The sequence below is a fragment of the Zootoca vivipara genome, chromosome 2 (genome assembly GCF_965207765.1).
Source record: "Zootoca vivipara chromosome 2, rZooViv2.hap1.1, whole genome shotgun sequence".
NCBI classification, from domain to species: Eukaryota; Metazoa; Chordata; class Lepidosauria; order Squamata; family Lacertidae; genus Zootoca; species Zootoca vivipara.
In genome coordinates, this window is record NC_142584.1 from 17,087,068 (window position 1) to 17,111,976 (window position 24,909).

At 46.3% G+C, this 24,909-nt stretch overlaps 1 protein-coding gene across 1 annotated transcript; it reads left to right on the plus strand.

Annotated features, from left to right (window-relative positions):
- The first annotated feature begins 362 nt into the window (after positions 1-362).
- On the plus strand, positions 363-24,565 carry SCPEP1 (serine carboxypeptidase 1). The gene is made up of 13 exons (XM_035103840.3): positions 363-429; positions 5,471-5,616; positions 6,375-6,464; positions 9,116-9,271; positions 11,122-11,196; positions 11,847-11,919; positions 12,062-12,099; positions 13,397-13,525; positions 14,962-15,055; positions 15,603-15,716; positions 17,285-17,422; positions 20,643-20,806; positions 23,032-24,565. The coding sequence occupies exons 1-13, from the start codon at positions 372-374 to the stop codon at positions 23,095-23,097; spliced, it is 1,341 nt and encodes a 446-aa protein (XP_034959731.3). The 5' UTR covers positions 363-371; the 3' UTR covers positions 23,098-24,565.
- Positions 24,566-24,909: the final 344 nt, after the last annotated feature.

Sequence of the window (24,909 nt, forward strand, 5' to 3'; positions counted from 1 at the left end):
CTCCAGCTCTCCCATTTGCATAACCAAATTGCTCCCGAGGTAATCAAGCACCTGTATGTTTGACAGCGTGCTGCTGGCATTCCTCTGCGCAAACTTGCGCTGGAACAAAGCGTCCCTCATCCACCTTCCCGCAGAGTGTCAAAACACGCGCGCCCCACCCAAGGCGAAAACGCGCAAAGCTTCCAGGAGCTGGCCAGTGGAAATCAATCATCGGCTGCACTTCCTCGGCTAAGGCGGAAAGGGGGCGGCTCTTGCCCGGCTCTGCCGCCCGGTTCCCTTAATAAAAGGCGCACTTCCCTCTCGCAGAAACAGCTGACAAGCAGACAGAGTCATATGACCGCGAGCCAGGAAATCGCGGGGCAAGAGCAGAGATGTTGCTGATACTGCCGCACGCGATCGCGCTGTTTTCTCTGGCCACTTTGGGCTCAGGTGAGTTTTAAGGGGAGCTGACCTTTGCAACCGAGTGCATGGCTTTTTCGTGTGTGTTGTTTTAAGCTCTTAGAGGAGGGGAAGTGCCCGATTGGAAATAAACAACTATCTGACATTTAGAAGACATCTGAAGGCAACCCTGTTTAGGGAAGTTACAGGTAGGTAGCCGTGTTGGTCTGAGTCGAAACAAAATAAAAAAATTCCTTCAGTAGCACCTTAAAGACCAACTAAATTTTTATTTTGGTATGAGCTTTCGTGTGCATGCATGATGAAGTGTGCATGCACACGAAAGCTCATACCAAAATAAAAACTTAGTTGGTCTTTAAGGTGCTACTGAAGGAATTTTTTTATTCTGTTTAGGGAAGTTTTTAATGGCTGATGTTTTATCGCGTTTTTAATATTCTGTTGGGAGTAGGGTTGCCAGACTCAATAGAGGACAGGATTTCTGTGCCTTTAATGGCCCTGCTCTCTTTTGAGTCTGGAAACCTTAAAGAGAAACCAGCAGACCCTTTGTTTAATTTCCAAGCAAAGGGTCTGCTGGTTTCTCTTTAAGGTTTCCAGACTCAAAAGAGAGCAGGGCAATTAAAGGCACAGAATTCCTGTCCTCTATTGAGTCTGGCAACCCTAGTTGGGAGCCGCCCAGAGTGGCTGGGGAAACCCAGCCAGATGGGCGGGGTGTAAATAATAAATTTTTATTTGTTATTATTATTCACAATTAAACTGAACTGTAAATGCACGCTTAGTTATTATTTCCCAACTACTTACCTCTTTGGAAGCAGGGTTCACTGGTATCCATGGATATAGCCAGGATTTATTTTTATTGGGGCAGGCAGGATTTCTGTTAGGGAGGCAGAACCAAATTATCTGCAATGCAATTGGTCAGTTACTTAAGCATTTTTATTTATTTACTTAATTTGGGGGGGGGGCAGCTGCACTCCCCACCCCGCCATGCCCATGCTGATATCTTAAGGAATTTGCTTCTGGGTTGCATCCCCCCCCGCCGCTGCCGCAATCCTGTACACTAGGTGTGATACCTGTCGGACTCGGATTCAGGGGGGGGGGGTTGCTTCTGGTTATAGGATCATGGGTATAGACAAAGGTGGGGGCATCTGCCCCCCCCATCAAGAAAATAAATAAAAATACTGAAATAAAAGTAAAGATTTTGACAGATTTTTCTGAGCACTTGGGGTCAAAAGAAAGTAATTTAAAACAAGTGTTGTTGAGACATTTCATTCCGAATCTGCTAGACAGAGCCAGAGGAGGAAGGCAGCTGGGTGTCTTGCCCTCCCTAACATAAGTCCTGGGTACAGGATTGCAGCATGGATCTGCTTTTACAGAGAAGCTCTTTCTGCCTGGTGGCCTGGATTACTTTCAAGCCGCCCGATCTCTGTAATGGTTCAGATGGTGAATCACCATTGGTGATCCCTGCAGCTAGCTCTCTGTGGTTAAACACGTGGGTTGGAACCCCTAAACAGATGGGTTGGTTGTCCTCTACCTGATCCTCTCTGCCCACCACCCAGCCCTTGTGCAGATGCAAAGGGAGGGTGGGGCCCCTGTACCTGTGATGTCTGAATGGAAGAAAAGAAAGTTTAGGAGGTCAGAACCTATCACACTGTAGTATTTATGCAGCCCGTTAGGGAAAGAAGAGCTGAAATCCCCTTGTCTGCACCACGAATAAAAGTGCAGGGGCGAATCCTTCTTTGCAGTCTAACCCTGTAGCTTTCAGTATCGCAGGGGTAGTCTTTGTGGGGGGCATTCAGGTGCTATGGGACTCCAGCTCCTGGCAGCCCCAGCTAATATGGCCAGAGCTCAGAGATGGCAGGAGCTTGGAGCCTAAAAGCAAGTGCAGGGCACCACATTGAATATCCACACTAGGCACTTTTCATGATGCTCGCTGCTGCAGCACATCAGCTGACACATGAATGGGGAACTGTGGCACCCCAGACTTTGACCTTTAACTCCTATTGTCCTTGACCATTAGCTATGTGTCTGTCTCAACAGTAAAAGACATTAGAGTGATGGGTACCAGAGCAAGTGTGTTCTGGTGGTGGCCCTGTGATTGCGGAATTCATCCCCACCTTTGACATTTTTAATTTGACCCTCTTCATTCATGTCCGTTGTTGTACTAGTGACTTCTGCTCATTTTTATGGGCAGTAATGCAGTTTTTAACTCCACGTTGTCTGTTACCTGTTTATACTTTGCAATTGCAGTGGCATCTCATGTTGTGTAACCTCCAGGTTACGGAGTCTTCAGATTACAGCTGCGGCAAAGTATACACTTCAGGGTTCCGCCGCTCACACTTGTGCATGCGCAGAAGCCTCTAGTTACGGATCTTTCAGGGTGTGCACGGCACCCCGAAACGAATTAAATCCGTAACCAGAGGTACCACTGTAGTTATTACCCCTGCAGATGACACTAATAGAAAGGTAACTATTCCCTTAAAAGGCAGTCTACAAATCAGTCAATAAATCATAAATAAATGTATGTGTGAAAGTTCTGCGTGTTTGCAGGATTTGCCCTGCGTTTCCAAAGTGACAATCCTGTGTGCATTCTTCATGGGAGTAAATCCCATGGAACACAGGGAAATAAAAAGGCATAGAAACACACACAGGGTACATCTTTTACTCTCTGGGACTAGATTTGTCAAACTTCCACCCCATGCATTGGATTTAACAGTTAACTGCATTCAACAGGGGATTAGATTCCCAGCATAGAGATGGAGCGATGGCCGGCTCTGGCTGAATTTCTGCTGAAAGAATTCATAACAGCCACGTAAGAAAAAGGTGGCACCGTTTTCTGGGAGTAGTCCATTCGCAACCGTAGCTTTACACCCACAGATGGGTGGGGAGGCTACTCTCACCCAGAGCAGTTGCATTGACTGTTGTGGCACCAGTTTCTGGAGGAAGGCTGAATCCTATTGGTGGAATGCAGTGAAGAACAATAAAGGTTTTGTTGGAAGCCTACACAGCAAAGAACTTGGTTGGTTTCTACGCCCGTGTTTATCAAGCTGTGTGCTGCAGTTAGTGTGGCGAGACTGAAATGTGACAATCCTTCCTGTTTGCTTAAACAGCTCCACACCAGGCCACTTGATGCAGTAATTGTAGTCTCAAAACATCTGGAGGGCCAAGGTTGAGGAAGCCTGATCTAGCAGGACATGATGGCAAAATGGGTCTGCCTCTTCTGATTGCAGATGGAGAGTTGCACTACTGGATGTTGTGTGCGTGATCTCTGCAAGCAGAAATCTAGCACAGCAGGGAGATAACATACAGAACTTTTCTCCCCGAAGTGTTAGCTTTTTTCTAGGGAGTTCTTAAGAGGAGGAGCATTCAGAAATTCCCTATGTGCAGTCCGAAGTACAGTGGTACCTCGGTTTTCCAAAGTCTCTGTTGACAAACATTTTGGTTTTCGAATGCCGTAAACACGGAAGTAAATGCTTCGGTTTTTGAACACTCCTCGGAAGTCGAACATGCCACACGGCTTCCACTGAGTGCAAGATCCTGAGGCCTAGCTGTCGGCTATTGAGTTTTTGGTTTTCGAACGTTTCAGAACTTGAACGGTCTTCTGGAACGGATTACGTTAGAAAACCGAGGTACCACTGTAGTAAGTCCAAAGTGGTAAGAAGTCATTTCGCCACCTCATTTCTGCTGGATGTGTGAACCAGACCACAACCTCTTATTCACATCCATTTTCATTTCAAAAAAGCTGAATGCATAAATATATTCAGGTATGTCCCAGAGTAACAGTGCCATGCTTGGGATGTACATAGCTTGCTGGGGTGTAGACAGAACATCCAGTGCTTCTGAGTAATGTGACAAATTCTGAGATATAATCCAAACGAGATGAGACGGTTAAGTACACAGCTGTGGGGGTGAAGGTCACCTAGTTATCTCCTTCCCTTGGTTATGTGTAGAATATCCTAGCTGTTCACAAGACGTTACGGTAGGAGCTGTAGGCTGCCTTTGCAATGTTCTGCTAGCAATGTTCTTGGAATTTCCAGTGCCAAGCTGAGACGACTGCCCACCCAAGTCATGGTTGTTTGCGCTGATGCACAATGGGACTCCCCCCCCCCTCTCCTTTCCCTGTGTGTCCCCTGCACCATCCCCAAATCTACTCCAGGGGAACCCGCCCAATAGATTTAGCTGGCGTGGAGGAGAGTGGGAGGTTGTTCTGTTGCGCAAGCAGAAACTCTTACGGTGAATGTTCACCTTAGTGCTGTGTGGAATGCAACCCAAATTATTGCTTTAAATCAGGCAAAGGCAAACTCCGACGCTCCAGATGTTTGAGACTACAATTCCCATCATCCCTAGCTAACAGGACCAGTGGTCAGGCATAGCTGTCAAGTTTTCCCTTTTCTCACGAGGAAGCCTGTTCAGCATAAGGGAATTTCCCTTAAAGAAAGGGAGAACTTGACAGCTATGGCACTGGTCAGGGATGATGAGAATTGTAGTCCTAAACATCTGGAGGGCTGGAGTTTGCCTATGCCTGCTTTAAATCACACCAAATACCCTTTTGCAATGTAGCCTTGAACATACAGTGGTCCCTCGACTTACGAAGTACTCGATTTATGAAATTTCGAGCTACAAATGAAAAAAAAATGGCTGCACGCTTACGGTTTTTTCGACATCCGAAAGGAAAACTGTTGCGGTTTAGATGGGGTTTTCTCGACTTATGAATTTTTCCGTTTCCAATGCATTCCTATGGGAAACCACTTTTTTCGACCTACAAACTTTTCGACCTATGAATGTGCATTCGGAACGGATTAAATTCGTAAGTCGAGGGACCACTGTATCTAAGAGTAGGTCTCTGGGCTTCTGCAGTTACCAGCTGTGATACCAGCCTGAACCATTGCACAAGCAGCAGTTTCTAAAGAATCGTTGACACAGTGATGGAAGAAGCAGCTCTGTGTGTTTAAACTGGCCGAATGTTGATCTTGGTATTGGAGTCAAAAGGGTTCCTGTCCATATTTATTATGTCAAGTTCATGCACCACCTTTCTATAAAGTGTAGCAACCAGTGTTTTTCTCCTCCTCCTCCTTTTCAGCTGTGTATTTAGAGGAACCAAAAGAACCGAAGCAGGCATGGGGGTATGCCACTGTCAGGCCCAATGCCAGCATGTTCTGGTGGCTGTACTATGCCGACAGCCCTGCGAAGAATTTCACGCAGCTCCCTCTTATCATGTGGCTTCAGGTAAGTTCGGGCAGGATATGGGATCTGATTTGCAGAAGGATTGTGCTCTAAACCACTGAGCCTCTTGGGCTTGCTGATCAGAAGGTGGGCGGTTTGAATCCCCATGATGGGGGGGGGGGGGAGAGGTGGCTCCCGCTGCTCAGTCCCAGCTCCTGCCAACCTAGCAGTTCGAAAGCAAGTAGATAAATAGGTGTGAGTAGATAAATAGGTACTGCTTCGGCGGGAAGGTAAACGGCATTTCCGTGCGCTCTGGTTTCTGTCACGGTGTCCCGTTGTGCCAGAAGCGGTTTAGTCCGGCTGGCCACATGACCCGGAAAGCTGTCTGTGGACAAACGCCGGCTCCCTTGGCCTGAAAGCGAGATGAGCGCCGCAACCCCATAGTCGCCTTTGACTGGACTGAACCGTCCAGGGGTCCTTTACCTTTTACCTAGGACATTGTTATAGACCAGTATATTGTGATGTTTTAGCTGGTGAAACATCACGATGTTGAAAACCAGATGTCGCCCAGCTCTACTGGTTGATGTTGGAATCCAACTCCCATCAGCGACAGGGATGATGGGAGTTGAAATTTTAACACCTTGCAGTAACTGTTCAGGAAACGCAATCCACATTCAGCCATAGGAGAAACCATCTATCTCCACAACTACCGGTACCTACTTTGCAGGGATTTTGTGGCGTCAAAGGAGGGAAAGGCTATACGTAAAAGGTTTATAATCTGTTTTTCTCTGCTTTCCCCCCTAATCTGTGTGACTTTACAGGGTGGCCCGGGGGCTTCAGGCTCAGGATTCGGAAACTTTGAAGAGATTGGCCCTTTAGATAGTGATCTAAAGCCAAGAAGGACAACTTGGGTATGTATCATGGCTTGTGACTAGAAGATTCATTTCCCACCCACCCATCCATTGTTGTCTAAGGAGTTAACCATGCTTGCTCACATGATTATGAGATTAAGCAGGAAATGTTCCATGGAATTTAATACGAATGGCTCTTCCAGGTCTTGATTTCTGCACATTGCAGTTGGTCATACTATATCGCAATTTCTGTTTCCTGTTTCTGTTTTCCTTTGCCCATACAATATGTGGGCTTTAGGATCCTTCCTGTATGTTTTCCTCTTGGAACCGGAGTTGGCACTTATTTTATTCATTCATTTAGTTGTAAAAATATTTAAATACTGCTATATCGCAGAAATGTGTCGTAGTGGTTTGCAACACTAAAAAGGAGACTACAGTGGTGCCTCGCTAGACGAAATTAATTCGTTCCACGGGTCTTTTCTTATAGCGAAAATTTCGTCTAGCAAATCCCATAGGAATGCACTGAATTTTTTTCGACCTTTTTTTTGCCCATAGGAACGCATTAATTGAATTTCAATGCATTCCTATGGGAAACCGCGATTCGCTAGACGAATTGTTCGTAAAACGCATTCGTCTAGCGAGGCAAGCTCCGCTCGAAAAATCCTTTCGTTAAGCGGAAATTTCTTTAAGCAGGGCATTCGTTAAGCGAGGCACCACTGTATTTGGAAAATAACTGTAAACAAGTGAAAACGCTAGCAAGATTAAGGTAAAGTCAATGGTATAATATATAAAAAAGGAAGAATAAAGGGAGAAAGTGAGCCAAATGGACATATAAGAATATGCAGGAATGGTGGGGAAATTAAAGGAATCAGGGAAGGGGAAGGTAAGTTATTGATTGTTTTATCATAAAGATATTAATGGTGGGAATATATATTCGAATGTGAATGCGATTTTGGAAACGGTAATAATGAAAATTATATTTTAAAAATGTGATAAAAACCAAAGAATGGAAGTTTTAACTGGCCCTGATCCTTTTAAACGAGCTCAACAAGCAGAAATGCAGTGGGTGAAACATCTTCCTGAGTGAAAAATGGAATCATCATTCCAGGAAAAGCCTCACTTGCATTATGTGGGTGGTAAAAGTCGTTGTCGATGTTGTGTGTGTGTGTTTCACAAGATTAGCTATCCTCAAAGGCTTGTTGCTGCTTATGCTGATAGTCAAAACTTGCAAGCGTATGTTAAAGAGTTTGTACTGTGTCTTTGTATATATATATACTAGTGGAATTCAGCCCGTTTAAAAACGGGCGCTAGAGCGCGTGTCTCGGCAGAAGCCGGGGCCGCGGCGCCACCTCCTCGGCCAGGACACCATGGGCGCCGCTAGGAAAAGGAGAGGTGTCGGGGCTCAGGCAGCCAAGGGGCGGAAAGGAGGCGGCGGTGGGTGGATCCCAGGGCCAGCGAGCCTACTCCTCCTCTTCCAGCAGCCAGCCAGAGGCTATGGCGACGCCCGTGAGGAGCCGCGAGGGGCGGCCGGAGCTGCCGGGAGATGGGAGGAGGGGGTCCCACCATTGTCGCGCTCCTGCTGCTGCTGCTGGAGGAGGAGGAGGAGGAGGAAGGAAGGAGCCCGGAGCTCGAGGCGGCCTCCCTGGCAGCCCCCTCGGCTCGACGCCCGCCGCCTCGGCCCGGGCCGCCCTCCTCAGCCCACCGCCTCCTCAGCTGCACATGGCAGCGGTGACTCTGCCGCTTTCCCGGTGTCTCTGCCGCTTCCCCGGTGTCTCCGGCCCGAGTCCTGGCGCCGCTGCCTGGCCCGAAGGAGCCTCCGCCGGGGCGAAGGCAAGCGAGGCGCTGAGTGGCGGCTCTCTTTCCCCGGCGCCGCTTCCTGCCTTTGCCCCCGGCCCGAGAGGTGGCAGTTCCTGGCGGCTGCTTGCCGTCATGTCCCACCAGACCGGCATCCAAGGTACTGAGCCCCTTGGTCTGCTGGTCGTAGGGGGGGGGGGAAGGGGGCTAAAGCAGCCTCCTCCTCCTCCTCGCTCTTTAGCGCAAGCACACTGAGGCGCTTGTCCGGCCGGGAGCGGCAGTTGGCAGAGGGGTGGGTGGGGGAGCGTGTGCGCGTGTGTGTACGTTGTCTCTGCTGTCCAATCCCTGTGTCCCTGGGGCCCATGCACAGTACCCCAGGGACACACGGGACAACTGGACGCAGGGACAACTTGGACTTTATATATATATATAGATGTATATATATTTACACACCATCTAAAACCTCAAACAATGCAGTCGAAAAACAATGATGTGGAACAGCAAGGGGGAAAATAGGCTTTGTTTCACCAGGGTCAAAGACCCGGTTTGGCACCCGCCCCCCTCACAGGCTGGGAGCCTCAATGGCACTCCCCTGGAGGCTTCACTTGGGCCAAAAAAAAACCCTGTCTAGCCACACACACACACACACACACACATAGTAGCTATGGCTCTGAGGAACAGTCCACTTATGGGGCATCAAAATTACTTCCCTGAACCTGATGGAAAAGGGAAATGTGAGAACTTTGGGGAGGCTTTTTCTTTAAGCAGGCACGCTTTGCTCTGTTGTCAAGTCATCTTTAGCCACACTACTGCTCATTCTCTCTCTCTCTCTCTATCTCTCTCTCTTTGTGACTGTGTGTGTGTGTGTTTTGCCGGTGTATATAGACCGCTTACTCTGTTTTCTTTTGGTGATGCAGCTGCAGACAGCAAGCTTGCTGTTTGTCGACAACCCTGTTGGCACTGGGTTCAGCTATGTGAACGATACGCTTGCGTACGCCACAAATCTCTGCACAGTCTCCTCGGACCTGATGGTGGTTCTCAGAGAATTCTTCAATTCTAAGACAGAATTCCAGGCAAGTGACTAGAAAAAAAGATGGAATAATTTTAAATATTAGATAGGAAATGCTACTTCTACAGCTAGAGCTGCAAGTAGTCCACTGAATGGCCACACAAGCCTAGAATCAGGTGTCCAATGTTTACCATTTTGAAGTCAAATGTACCCATTATGGCGATTTCTTATGACACTATTATCTCCACCCACCATCCTTGCCATGATGTGTGTGACACGAGGTCATTGGTTGCACGGTGGAATTCGGAAGTTTTTTTTTTTACCTTCCGGTTTGATTAACCACCGTTTAGTGTTCCTCCAAACCCCAAACTGCCATTAATCTGAAAAATTGGCAAGTCTTCAAACCAAGGGCTATGACGGTGGGTTGTTGTAACAAACCATACCTGGGATCAGTCTCAGTTTAGGGTTCAGACAGAATGCTGAACTATGATGAATCAAAGGAAATACACCGGAAATTGGGAGAGATGTTAGGAGCATGTGAGCTCATTCCTGTCTCGATAAACCATCGTTTATCGTGACGTCTGAATGCCCCTCTTGTGTGGAGAATTTCCCCGCCCTGCAAATGACAGCCACTGAAAAGGGGAAGTATACTTCCATTTTAGAATCCCAGTTTGGTGTTTTTAAGTTACTAGGCCGAATGACTTTCCAGAAAGGTTTGAGTCATTGTAGAGTCCTGAGTAAGTATTGGCAGGGATTGGAGCACAAGAGTCTCAACACTTTGTTTATTTCCTGCTCTTTTGCACTTATTGCCTCGCATTCTCCCCTTCCTCAAATTGGGCCAGTGTGAGGCAATGCGTTTGAGGAAGTCTGGGGAAATCAAATCCCTCATCAAGCAGATAGCATATACAAATAAATACTGAAAGGCAAACCAGTCTTTATGGTCTTTGAGGCTATGTAGTGGTCAGCAAAGTGGCAGCAGGTCGACCACTACATAGCCTCAAAGACCATAAAGACAGGTTTGCCTTTCGGTATTTATCTGTATATGCTATCTGCTTGACGTTTGGTTTTGGCTTCTGTGTCAGCGTTTATATATGGTTCTCTTATTGTTTTCTTTTTGTACTAATAATACTTGATTGAAACTTGATTGAATCTTGTGCCCTTGCGTGCTGCTTGTATTGTATTGTACTTTTGAAGAAATTGGCAGCATTAGCCCATTATTTCAGCATTTGGTGACCTTAGGCTGAGAGTGTTGGCCCTATCGTACCTCACTGGGTTGTTGCAAGAATGAAATGGAGGAGCTAGGTGCCCTGGGCTCCTTCGAGATGAGTCGGATAGTATTCTAGTCCTTGGTTTTTCAGAAGTGAAAACTGGAATGCACAAGATTTCATGCACACCAATCCAACTTGGTATACTTAGTTTATAGTGGAGGAGTTTGTTTTGTCTTTGGAAAGAGAATGTGGCAAAAATCTGATGACCAACTCCTTAGGGGGGACTCTACAATTCCCAGAATCCCTGACTCTAGGCCAGGCATCCCCAAACTTTGGTCCTCCAGATGTTTTGGACTACAGTTCCCATCATCCCTGGCCACTGTTCCTGTTAGCTAGGGATCATGGGAGTTGTAGGCCAAAACATCTGGAGGGCCACAGTTTGGGGGTGCCTGCTCTAGGCCATACTAGAGTTGTTGAGTGATGTATATGGTCACTATCCTGTGGCCTTATTTACCCTTAATGATTGCAAATGGAAGTGAAGACTTTATAATCTGGTCTTGCTCCTCAGAATAGTTCAATTTCTGGTGCGTTTGGGGAGGAAGGAAACGCCGAAACTTTTATTTTTGTCTGTTTGGAGGTGAGGGGCAGGTGAATAAAATGTACGGTGCTCAAAATATTAACTGGTTTCATGGGATTTCTCTTGTAGACAATCCCTTTCTACATCTTTTCAGAATCGTACGGAGGCAAAATGGCTGCTGGCATCGCTTTGGAACTGCATAAGGTACGTGGATCAAACCTTTCCCTGCTAAAGTATAGGGTTGGGGGGGGGGGAGGCAATAACCTGTAGCCCTCCAGAGGTCACTGGGCTACAGCTTCCCTCATCTCTGACCATTGGTCAAGTTGGCTGTGGCTGATGGAGTCTGAAGGGCCAAAGGCTTCCCATCTCTGTGCTAAAGAGAATGGATTCTTCCTTAGCAACTTGCCTCTTCTCATGGGTGCCATCTTTTGAGGAATACAGTCATACCTTGGTTCTTGAACGCCTTGTGACTCGAAGGTTTTGGCTCCCGAACACCGCAAGTCCGGAAGTGAGTGTTGCAGTTTGCAAACGTTTTTTCGGAACCCAAACGTCTGATGCAGGCTCCTGCAGCCAATCGGAAGCTGCACCTTGGTCTTTGAACGTTTTCAGAAGTCGAACAGACTTCCAGAACGGATTCCGTTCGAGAACCAAGGTACGACTATACTGGCTTCCTCTCTGTTTGCTCGGAAGCAGCATCCGAAATCGACAGGCCCTGTTTATAGGTCCATGTGTTCTTGAAGGCAGTACTGTCAAATTGCCTGTGCCCTACTCAAAATGATACGTATTGTTTGTATTGGTGTAGATCTCATTTTACACAAACTCTTGCTGACTTTTTTTGTTTTGTTTTTTTAAAGGCTATTCAAGCTGGGACCATAAAGTGCAATTTTCTCGGTGTAGCACTTGGCGATTCGTGGATTTCTCCTCTAGGTATGTTAATGGGAGTCTTGAGAACATCTTCCTTGTAATCGGGGATTTTTTTTCCAGCCCGAGTGGATTTACCTGGCTGTTAAGGAAGTCTATTGTATCATGGCAACTCGTGATTTATTTATTTTTCTTTTTTACCCTTTAGACTCTGTGATTTCCTGGGGACCTTACCTTTATAGCACTGTAAGTGTTTGCTCGGTCCATGCTTTCTGCAGATTGTTTTTTACTTCTTTTTCATGAGAACCGTCAGATCTAAGGCCCATCCAGCCCAGAATCCTTGTATTTCCATAGGCAGGTGGTCATATTTTCATGTGAAATGCAAAAGCCACTCCCCTCTTGTTTGGGCTGCAGTACTCTCAGATGCTAGGACGGCCCCTTATACTGTGTGCACACCATACATTTAAAGCACATTCTCTCTCCCAAATAATCCTGCAAGTTGTCATTTGTTAAGCATTGTGTTGAGTAAACTACAGTTCCCGGGATACCTTGTGTTTGTGTGGGGTGCTTTGTAGATATGGTATGTACGGAGCTTCAGGCATTACTGAATAAAAGAGGATTCAGACTTGCATAAGAATTACATGTGCTAATTTAAGTGTATACTGTAGATACAAATTTCGAAATACACAATATGCCCTACCATAGTGCAGAAGACTATGACTTGGTGTGTACCTGGCCCCTCTCTTGGTCAGGCACATAGCTGCCAAGTACCCCGTTTTCCCTGGGAAACCCCCGTATTTTCTTACCGTTTCCCGCAGGTGTCCCGAATGGCAAAATACCCCGTATTCCCCCGGATTACGGAGCTCCTGCCGGCGGCCATGTTCTTCTGGTGCCGCGCCAGCACCGGAAGTCGCTTCCACGCACTTCCGGACATGCGTAGAAGCGACTTCCGATGCCGCTGTGCCCATTTCCAAAATGTCTGCAGCGCCAGAAGTCGCTTCTATGCACTTCCGGACATGCGTAGAAGCGACTTCTGGTGCTGCAGACATTTTGGAAATGGGCAGAGCGGCACCAGAAGTCACTTCTATGCACTTCTGGACATGCGTAGAAGCGACTTCCGGTGCCGCGGCGCTGCTGATCCCGGATTTTTCAATCCGGAACTTGGCACCTATGGTCAGGCATAGGCAAGCTTGGCTCTCCTGATGTTTTGGAACTACAACTCCCATGATCCCTAGCTAACAGGGCCAGTGGTCAGGGATCATGGGAGTTGTAGTTCCAAAACATCTGGAGAGCCAAGGTTGCCTATGCTTGCTCTAGGTGCTAAGTGTTGGTAAGCAACTTGAAGGTCCCTGCTGTCTCTTTTTTATAGTTCTTGATCTTTAACCCATCCCTGGACCACACATCCTTTTGAATAGAGGACGTCCTTCAAATAGAGGACTGTCTTCTTGAAAGTAGGGACCTTGTCCCCAGCATGTGGCAGGATGGTCAACACATCTGTCATATGATTTTCATGTATGTTCATTTTCCCTATTTCGCCCTGCAGTCTTACCTTGATGATAAAGGTTTGAAACAAGTGACTACGGCTGCCAAAAAGGTCCTTGATGCTATAAACAAAAGGCAATTCAAGCTGGCTACATTGCTTTGGAGTAAGGCTGAAGATATCATAGAGGAGGTAAGTTTTGTAAGGAGTTTTTGTGAGCAGATTAGACAGAGGTCGGCAACCTAAGGCCCATGGGCCGGAAGCGGCCCATGAGGGTCACTTAACTGGCCCTTGAGCCGCCCCCGAACCGAGCCGCCCACTTAGTGAGTCCCCGTGCGCTGCGCTAAACTGTTGCAGTGCAGTGCGGGGTGCGATGAACCCCCTCACCGACATTGCCAATAGATTATGAGACAAAAGGGTACAGGGGTAAAGCAATCCCCACTCAATTCCTTACGCCTTAAAATAAACTCCTCAATTCTGGGCTTCTCAGTAAAGAGAGTCTAATTCCAGCTTTCGTGGCCTGATCCCACAAACACTCAGGGCTATTTGAATGAACAACCTCTTGCCTACAGAACAGGGACTCCCTCAACTCAGATTCCCCACTGCATCAGTCTGCCATATCACCCTGGCAAACTTGTGGCACTCTAGGTTTTCACCATACAGTACTGCCCTTCCTGTGTGACTCTAGGACACAAACTATCCCCTTTTCCTTAGGTAAGTTTTGCCCTTTTCTGAGTCTCCACCTCGGTGAGTTTTAATACGCTGCTGGAATAACCAAGACGATACTCTTTGGCACAAAAAGAAGATGAATTTTATTTTCTTGAGAACATAGGTTTTTCTTTTCTTAACAATGCATAAGTTTACAATCTTAGTTACAGTTATACATTAACTCTGTCAGACTTTAACTTCAAGTTATCCTAAGACTAACCTAAACCACCACTATCCTGGCCCCACAACCACCTTCTTCCCTTTTTGTCACCACACTCCCCCTCTTCCAACTGCCAAAACAGCTCTTCCCTCCTGCCTCCTAAAGATGCGCTGTCAGTTAAGCTGGAGGTGGATTAACTCTTTCTAATCCAGGGTATAATAAAATCTTCCATCCTGGGGCTAATCCATTATACAGGGACTCTCTTCTGCGGCTCCAGAAATCGCTTCCGCAAGCGCGATTTTCGGCATCTGGGAATGTGCAGAAGCGATTTCTGGCGCCGCGGACATGCACAGACACGATTTCTGGTGTTGTGCTGCGCCAGACCAGCCCACGGAGGATCTCTGCGGGAATGATCCGGCCCATGCCTGGTAAGCCTTTCCAACCCCTGGATTAGTAGTTTTGAAGAAGCAGAGACAGTTTGATGACTGGGTGCAAGCCTACGACTTGTGGTAGGCTTGCCATATGTCTGGGTTTTTTTTTCCAAACAGAACCAGGAATTGTATGTCAAGAAAACACCCCTCAACAATTTTTTGGACAATCTCCTTCCCTAATAAGCTCATTCTCCCCCACCCAAAAGGCTGAATTTTGACTTGTCATGAGGGAAAACCCAGAGCTGTATAAAGCTGAGGTGTACTGATGTCTTCTGGTGAAAAGTTCTCATTCTCACTCTCCGCACTGCCTTCTCCATTTTCTTTTCTAGTACACGAATGGTGTGAATTTCTATAACATTCTGACTCAGGATACTACTTCGTCTACAGCTGCTGCATCCATTGCAAGTGAAACAGTCCCTGTGTGTAAGTTCAGAGGGAGCCATTATTGGAAACGCCCTATTGGAGGGCGGGTTTATCATTGCCAGAAATATCATTGTGCCTCGTACACATTTCCTCCAACTGCCACGTTTGGGAATTTCCGTTTTTCTACGCAAGGCCTCATTTCTAGCCTTGGATGCTACACCGGATCATATGACTAGACAGGTCATATGACCAAGGAAAGGAAATATTTCCCCCGGGGAATCTTTCCTACGGTAGCACCGAATTGTGTGACTTGGTGCCAAGCTATGACTTTTTAATTTGTCTTTTAGCTATTAGTTTTGATTCTACTGCCACTCATGAGATGTTTTATTGCTGTCTCATGCTGTCTGATTCCCCCCCCCCAAGCTATTTTAGGCTGTTTTTTGTTTTTCAATTTTTGGCCTCCTAGAAATCTCCCTGCAGTTCTTGGAACTGAAGGGCAAGGCTTTGGGCTCTATAATTAATATGCGTCACCTTTCCAGATAAACCGGCTCATACAGTCTCCCAATAAAAGCCTTTCTCTATTTCTCTCCCCTCCTCTTTCCATAAGTGAAACTCTTCCAGCGTCATGTACAACATCAAAGTAAGGACAAGCTGAGTGATTTGATGAACGGGCCCATCAGGAAGAAGCTGAAAATAATTCCAAACCATGTCAAATGGGGAGGTAGGGCCATAACTTCTGGAATAAAGCTGAAGATTTCCTAGTAACATAAGCAGTATTTTGCATACTCTGATCTCTGGAAAAATGAGGGGGTGGTCCTTTTGATAGAGCAGGCATAGGTAAACTCGTCCCTCCAGATAATAATAATAATAATAATAATAATAATAATAATAATAATAATAATAATTTATTATTTATACCCCGCCCATCTGGCCGGGTTCCCCCAGCCACTCTGGGCGGCTTCCAGCAAAATATTAAAATACAGAAATCCATCAAACATTAAAAGCTTCCCTAAACAGGGCTGCCTTGAGATGCCTTCTAAAGGTCTGGTAATTGTTGTTCTCTTTGACCTCTGGTGGGAGGGCATTCCACAGGGTGGGTGACACTACCGAGAAGGCCCTCTGCCTGGTTCCCTGTAACTTGGCTTCTTGTAGCAAGGGAACCGCCAGAAGGCCCTCGGCGCTGGACCTCAGTGTCCGGGCAGAACGATGGGGGTGGAGACGCTCCTTCAGGTATGCTGGACCGAGATTACAACTCCCATCATCCCTAGCTAACAGGACCAGTGGTCAGGGATGATGGGAGTTGTAGTCTCGAAACATCTGGAGGGGCTGATTTCCCTACGCCTGTGATAGAGCATTTCCAGCCTGTTTCCCTAGAACTCTTCCACTTTTTGAACTGGATTCTTGAGTTACCTTCTACAGTGGTACCTCGGGTTACAAACACCTTGGATTACAAACACTTCGGGTTACAGGCTCTGCTAACCTGGAAGTAGTACCTCGGGCTAAGAACTTTGCCCCAGGTTGAGAACAGAAATTGCGCTGCAGCGGCAGGATGCCCCATTAGCTAAAGTGGTACCTCAGATTAAGAATGGTTTCAGGTTAAGAACGGACCTCTGGAACGAGGTTATTTTTGGGGCATAGGAATTCGTTCATTTTTCCCCCTTTTCAAAATATAGTCCGCCCCCCCCCCCAAGGTCTGAGGGACGGTGGACCCGGCCCCCTGCTGAAAAAGTTTGCTGACCCCTGGAGTAGACTCATTAAAATTATTGGACATAACTTAGCTGCGTTGATGTCAATGGGTTTACTCTGAGTAGTACTCAGTTGGATGCCAGCCTTTGAGTCTAAATTACATTCTGACCTGATGGCAGTTGTGGACCTTGGTGGAAATGCCATGTCTGTCTTGGCAGGCTTGTTTAGTTTTAAGAGAGCATGTGGAAGTATATTCTTCTCAGTTACATTTCTCGGTTTAATGAGAAGAGCGTATATACATGAAGACTTTAAGATTTGCACTTATATATATTTTTAAAAAAATGCAAATTCATTGTTGGAGTTGATACGCAGCTTTATTTGCACAGGAAAAAATGGAAGGCGATCAACAGTTGTTTCTTAAAGTGCATGCCATTGGATGTTCTGATTTCTTCTCCAACGCATAAAATGTTCCACTTCTCCTTGGCAGTTTATCATACTGACTCAGATAACTCAGGGCCTGGCCCCATGAGTGGTAAAGCCACGCTGATTATACTTCCTTTCCTTCCCTCCCGTCTCTTAATGTTTTTGCCATCATTCTTCCAGGCCAGTCAAAAGACGTGTTTGCAAATATGGCTGAAGACTTCATGAAGAATGTAATAGATATCGTAGACGACTTGCTGGCAGCCAAGGTCAATGTTACCGTCTACAATGGGCAGTTGGATCTGATCGTTTCTACCATAGGTAAGGATATTCCTGGGGGGCGCAAGGGTCAGGGGTCAGCAGAGATGGGGAGGATGACGATATAGGCAAGGTGTTGCATTTTTGAAATCCCATTTGCGTCTCACAGTCATGATACTATAGAGCAGGGTTTCCCAAACTTGGATCTCCAGCTGTTTTCAGACTACAGTTCCCATCATCCCTGACCACTGGTCTTGCTAGCTAGGGATGATGGGAGTTGTAGTCCCAAAACAGCTGGAGACCCAAGTTTGGGAAACCTTGGTATAAGTGTTAAACTTGCTTGCTCAGGAGTTGGAATACTTGCTCTGCCCCATTCTGAGACTTCACCAGTCATTACTCCAATTTTTTCAAAGCTATAAGATCTGGAAACTTAATATTTGTTCCCTCACCCCACCCCACCCCCTGCTACTGTCTTATCGGCCCAGCTTAAGAGGAGGAGCAAAAGTGCAATGCTGATAAGCCGTTGCGGCTGAGTTCTTGAAGTGTGCAGTTGCTAATATGCACAACTGATTGGCTTTCAGGGCCTGTTTGATCAGAAGGCAATATGATCAATGCCATGAAAACTCAAGGCTTCTGGAAGCAGGCTTGAATACCTGTCAAATATTTGGATTATAACCAGGTTGTCTTGTCCTAGGCTAAAACAAGAACTTCTGCAAAATGTACAAAACCTATACAGTGGTACCTCGGCTTACGAACTTCATCCGTTCCTGAAGTCCCTTCTTAAACCGAAACCGTTCTTAAACCGAGGCACGCTTTCCCTAATGAGGCCTCCTGCCGCCAGTTCCCTTCCACCGTTCGGCTTCTGTTCGTAGACCGTTCGCAAACCGGAGCACTACTTCCGGTTTTGCGTAGTTCGTAAACCGAATAGTTCGTAAACAGGACTGTTCGTAAACCGAGGTACCACTGTATTCAAATAATCCACTTTTATGTTGTTATCTCTTTACACCTAAGGCAACATTGTTTGTGGAGACCTGACTGGGAACAAGCTTGCTAGCTCAGGTGTGCATTTGAGATGCAAACCACCTGCCGTGAAGAGGTGAATCCACAGCAGCCAATTTAGAAAAGTAATTTTGAAGGCAGTTCCAGAGTAGATAATTGTTACCGTAGTATCAGGAAAGACAGGGTGGAGATGAGAGGCAGTGACTATAGAGGTCACAGGCATATTCTGTGTGCATGTGCGAGATGCTTAGAAATGTCTTAAATGATTCCCTGATAGTGTCATGGTTATCCCCAGGCAGTTGCAATCCACCTTTTTGTAACATCTCATCGTGTTGCCAGTTGAGTCACTCTATTTCAATATTCCTCCCCTTGGTTCCTCTTTCTGGTTTGGATTCAGTGCCATTCGAGAGGGTTTCCTGCACGAGTGCTCTGTCCTCTCTCACCCAGTACAGCCACGAAGAGGAGCATGCAGTTTGCAATGTCCAATCCCTAACTACAGTTTCTTAACAATTCTGGCTTGCCTTCCTAAGATATTGGACTTGGCTACAATTAGGGTTGCCAGACTCAATAGAGGACAGGACTTCTGTGCTTTTAATTGCCCTGCTCTCTTTTGAGTCTGGAAACCTTAAAGAGAAACCAGCAGACCCTTTGCTTGGAAATTAAACAAAGGGTCTGCTGGTTTCTCTTTAAGGTTTCCAGACTCAAAAGAGAGCAGGGCAATTAAAGGCACAGAAATCCTGTCCTCTGTTGAGTCTGGCAATCCTAGCTACAATAGTAAAGAAACAGTGATTTGAATGTGTTCTAAACATGCAACACCAGGTGGTACCAGAGAGCAGGAAATTTTTGTACACCCTTTTCCATGGTTTTTTGTTTTTTTTTTGCTTTGTTATAATCTAATTTCTGACTTATTTATAGCGGGTTTTTTCCCCCTGTGTGTAGATCCACCCATTGTTAAGACTAACCACAGTTTATCAGATTTCATATATACATTTTAGGCCTGTTTAGTCAAATCATATCTCTACTTAATAAGTCAAGATATGCTCAGTTGGTTAGAGCATGGTGCTGATAACACCAAGGTTGCAGGTTCGATCCCCATATGGGACAGCTGCAAATTCCTGCATTGCAGGGGGTTGGACTAGATGATCCTCAGGGTCACTTCCAACTCTACAATTCTATGGGCGTAGTCTCATCTCTCCTACCTTTGTGACTCACCTGAAAGCAATGTAAAAGTCTACAATTAACTATAATCTTCCCAGGATCTCAAGCCATGGTTTGAAGTTGATTCAAAACCCCAGCCCTGTTCTGAACTTGGTTTCCTGTTAAGCTGGTTAATTGTAGACTTTCACACGGCACATGACATCAGGGATGTCACAAAGCCAGTCGAGAAGGGGCTGTTGATATCAGAGAGCAGGCTCATTGATATCAGCATTTTCACTTAATGCTGAACCACCGTCTGGTGTTGCATCTGAACATGGCCAGTAACAACATTATTATAGACCAGGCATCCCCAAACTGCGGCCCTCCAGATGTTTTGGCCTACAACTCCCATGATCCCTAGCTAACAGGACCAGTGATTGGGGAAGATAGGAATTGTAGTCCAAAACATCTGGAGGGCTGAAGTTTGGGGGTGCCTTTTATAAACAACCTTCTCCCTCCCTTTTCACAAAAGATACAGCTTCCGGTAGTAACTAGCCCTCATGACGGCGGTTCTAATCCTGAGGACGGGGTGAGCTCCCGTCGCTCTGTCCCAGCTCCTGCCAACCTAGCAGTTTGAAAGCACACTAGTACAAGTAAATAGGTACCACTGCGGCGGGAAGGTAAACGGCGTTTCCATGCGCTCTGGTTTCCGTCACGGTGTTCCGTTGCACCAGAAGCAGTTTAGTCATGCTGGTCACATGACCCGGAAAGCTGTCTGTGGACAAACGCCAGCTCCCTCGGCCTAAAAGCGAGATGAGTGCCGCAACCCCATAGTCGCCTTTGACTGGACTTAACCATCCAGGGGTCCTTTAACTTTACCCCCTTTCAGGCTTCCTATGGACATCTGTTTGGGCCCACAGAGCTCTTTTTGTGTTCCTTTATATTGATTACATTGATTATTGCAGGGCTGGGGGGAAAGAGTGGTATTCCAGGGTCTTCTAAAACAGATGGCAAAGCCCAAGAAGGACATTTCCTGCTACCGCCACCATTTTTTTTGTGGAGTGTGATGTCTGGCAAAACAGGACACCTTTCTCTTACATGAGCATTTTCTCTCCACCCCACCCCCCACCCCCAATTATCTGTTTAGGCCAGGAAGCATGGCTGCGGAAACTGAAGTGGCCCATGCTGAAAAAGTTTAATGCGCAAAGATGGAAGCCTTTATATGTAGGCTCAGAATCCACAGTGACGGCCGCTTTCCATAAGTCCTATGAAAACCTGGACTTTTTCTGGATTCTGAAAGCTGGGCACATGGTAAGTTAACTCATATGGCTTGGGAAAGGAACAAAATGGACTATAAATAAGACTTGATTGCTTTAAATTGGATGCTCCTGTTGCAGACTTTTCAAGGAGTTACTTTGTTGGCAGTCGAAGTACATCATTTTTGGGTGCAATGACTCGGAGAGCAGGGATTTAGCACAGTATGGAGAATCTCTGCCTATGCTCCCCCATGCAAGGAGCCAAAGGACATAACTGTAATAGCCGTCTTAATATTTCACAGAACAGGGAACAGGGAACAATTGAGTGGAAACCTTTTATTGGTCCAGCTGGTTTTATAAAATATTGCTAGCAGCTTTCAAGCTGCAAAGTATTTTTCTTCAGGTCTGTGGGGTGACGAGAGAGAAATACATAAAAACCAATAGGTTATATGTGAGCAGGCTGATAGTCACAATAGTTCCACGAAAGGCACTCCCAATAGGGTGGGGAGCTGTTTATTATAGAGCCAAGGCTAGGCTACTTCTGGTATGCAGGTGGCGCTGTGGTCTAAACCACTGAGCCTCTTGGGCTTGCTGATCAGAAGGTCGGCGGTTTGAATCCCCGTGATGTGGTGAGCTCCCGTTGCTCTGTCCCAGCTCCTGCCAACCTAGCAGTTCAAAAGCACACCAGTGCAAGTAGATAAATAGGTACCGCTGTGGAGGGAAGGTAAATGGCATTTCCGTGCACTCTGGTTTCTGTTCTGGTGTGCCGTTGCACCAGAAGTGGTTTAGTTATGCTGGCCACATGACCCGGAAAGCTGTCTGTGGACAAATGCCGGCTCCCTCGGCCTGAAAGCGAGATGAGTGCCACAACCCCATAGTCGCTTTTGACTGGACTTAACCGTCCAGGTGCCCTTTATACTTCTCGTACCTGCCTGGGCCTGAATAAGAACTACAAAGGATGAAAGGGAAAGGGAAGCGAACACAACTGCTTTGTCCTTAAGGGGCCATGTCAAAATGACTAAACCCTGTAGCAAGAGACAAATCTCATGACCTTGCAGTGGTCGCTGGAGTTCTGTTTCTTACAGCGTGGAAGCATGGAGCGGACACAATGATGATTGGATAATTTATTCAAGATGGCAGGCTCCCATAATTTGAGACCTTTCATTAGACGATAATGATATGATGAGATTGCACTGGCCTTTGCTTCTTGGGAATTTTTCGATCTCGTCATCTCTACAAAGTTAATGGCTTTGCTGGGTTGCTCTTGAAATCAGCAGGCCTCAAATTTCTGTTACAGTTTTCCGCCTACGCCAAAAAATACTGCGCGGGGAGGGGAGCCTTACACCGGCATCTCTGGTTCAGTTAACAAATCCTGAGATGAACGATATTATAGCTAGGTGTTGCACCCCCCCCCCTTTCTTTTCTAAATGACTAATCATTCGCTGTGGCTACCTGTGACATTCTCTCTAGCTGCTTCTGTCATTATTATTTTTCATTTGTTCAGTTTTCTTACCACCCTTTATCAAAAGATTCCAGGGCAATGTACAACATTAAAAACACGTTATAGAACATCCATAATAAAAATGTAATAAAAAAAGCATAGTGACAGACAGACAAATGATAAAATAGTTAATAGCAGCCCATGCATGCCAACATGATGTGATAGAGTCCTGAAATAATAGTAATAATAATAATAATAATAATAATAATAATAATAATAATAATAATGGTTTGTAGACTGCCCTATACCCGCAGGTCTCAGGGTGGTTCACAAGATAAAATAAAAATAAAAACGAAAGCATCCCCCCCAAACCCCAACCACATTATAAAAGGGCATTACAGCCATACCTTGGATCCTGAACGCCTTGCAAGTCAAACGTTTTGGCTCCCGAATGCCACAAACCCAGAACTGAGTGTTCAGGTTTGCGAATGTTCTTTGGAACCCGAATGTCCGCTGCGGCTTCCCATTGGCTGCAGAAGCTTCCTGTAGCCAATCGGAAGCCACGCCTTGGTTTTCAAATGTTTTGGAAGTCGAACGGACTTCCGGAACGGATTCTGTTTGACTTCCGAGGTACCACTGTACTTGGACCTAGGAGACCAGGGGTCAAATCCCCACTCAGCCGTAAAGCCGATTATCTCTTAGCCTAACCTACCTCGCACTGCTGATTAAATGGAGACAGGAAGAAGTGTGTTTGTGCAAGAGCTCTCTCTGGAGGAAAGGTGGAATGAAAAAAAGTAACAATGGAAAAAGAGTAAAGATCACGTTCCTCTCCTTAACAGGTACCAGCTGACCAAGGAGATATGGCGCTGAAAATGGTCAAGATGGTGACCCGCCAATGCCACTAACAGAACTGGGGCCAGCTGGCTTGGCTATCCCACAAGAGCACATCATGCTGTTGGAATATTCTCATTGCGGGACAGTAGCTCTTCGGCGCGGTTGAGTCTCTTTCCTATCTGATACGCTATGCAAGGCTTCTTCTTCTTTTTAAGGCGATGCTGAGCATTGCCTTCCACACTCCTCTGAAACCATAGCCTCTGCCTCCGCAGTACCCACCCTGACCTTCGGTACGATAAAGTATTTCACCAAAGATCTGCTTTCTGCACTGTTGCCCCTTAAAACGGGTGAGAACTTAGGATCAAGTGAGGTTTGCCGAGCCCCCGGAGGACGAGTGAAAAGCAGAGGCTCTGTTAGACGAGCCCTTCTATTAAACCACAGCGTCTGCTCTAAATGACTCAGGGCAACCTTGTATGGAGAAAACGCAAAACGAGGCTACAAAATATACTGATTAGGAGCAACTTTGGTTGAACCCAGAGACAAAAGGCCACGTGACACTGAAGTGCACAGGCTCGTAAAATGTGTGGGGTGAGGATCGGAAAAACGCAGATTATGATAGGAAAATTTTATTACATTTAATTTTAAGGTGACTATTTTTATATATACATATACGCATTCAGAAAAGCACTGTTATACCGGTGCAGGATGTCTGGGCTTGCAGCCCCAGCTTTAAACTCCCAAAGATACCATTCTTCCTTTTGCAACCTCCTGACCTCTACGGCACAGGGGTCAGAAACATGGCCATGGGGAAACAGGCCACAGCAATCGCAGCATGCAGGGGGGTGAAGATTCAGCGCCCCCGTTTTCCACTGTTGGCGTGATTGAGGCTACAGTCTTGAGCAGAGGGACCAACAGTGGGAGGGGACTAGCAGGGAATGGGGCAGCGCTTAACCCTTGCACTCCTGCCCCACTTGAACTTGACCCCGTGGAAACGATCTGAGCAGTAACGCAACCTGTTGTTTAAAAACCCAGCATGACATTGTAATGGGTTGTGGGTCCCCCACCCCCCGGGTAGGTATTCTTTCCCGTGCTTCAAGTTTTTTTGTTAAATTGGGCAACTGGCAGTAAGGGCAGCTACTGCCACCTTAATGAGGACTAGTTGCTAGGCTTGTTTTGTTTTTTGCTGTTTACAATCCCTCCTTGAATGAACCAGAAACTCCCAAGGTGGGTATGCAGATCTCTGGACCTTTGTTGCTCCGTGAAATGGGAAGATGAAGGAAAAGGTCTTGCCAGATGCTGCTTTGCGTTATCCTCTCCTGGTTGCCCCCTTGCTGCCCCCCTCCCCCAGCCTCGAGTTCAGAAATCAATATAGCAGCACCCTAAGATCAAATTGCAATACATCTCTTGAACATTTGTCCAGGAGGAGAGCGCTGTGTCTTGTTCAAATATGCCAGATGTTGGAAATGGAAACCATGCTGCTTGTTTATGTAATGCATGTCTTCCTGATGATTCTGAATAAATAATAAATGGATGGAAGCCGCATTTGCATGATGCGTATAAACTCTGCATGCAGCACTCTTCAAAACATACACTTAGAGTCTGTTATATGTTTCCGGTGAATACCGGTTTTTGGAAACGCCTGATTCATTCTTCTTTGTAGACAGTTTACATATATGGGTTTGTTTGTTTGTTTAAAAACATCTTTATTGAAAGTTCAAAAAGTACATAATTATATGTGCACTAAACATGGTGAGACATAAAGGAGAGAAAAAGAAAAAGAGAAACAAAACCCACATTGAAGGGAAAATAAAAGGGAGGGGGAACCGAAAACTGTATATTCTACAAGGTTATTATTGTACTTCACCAGAACTTAACCTATTGCA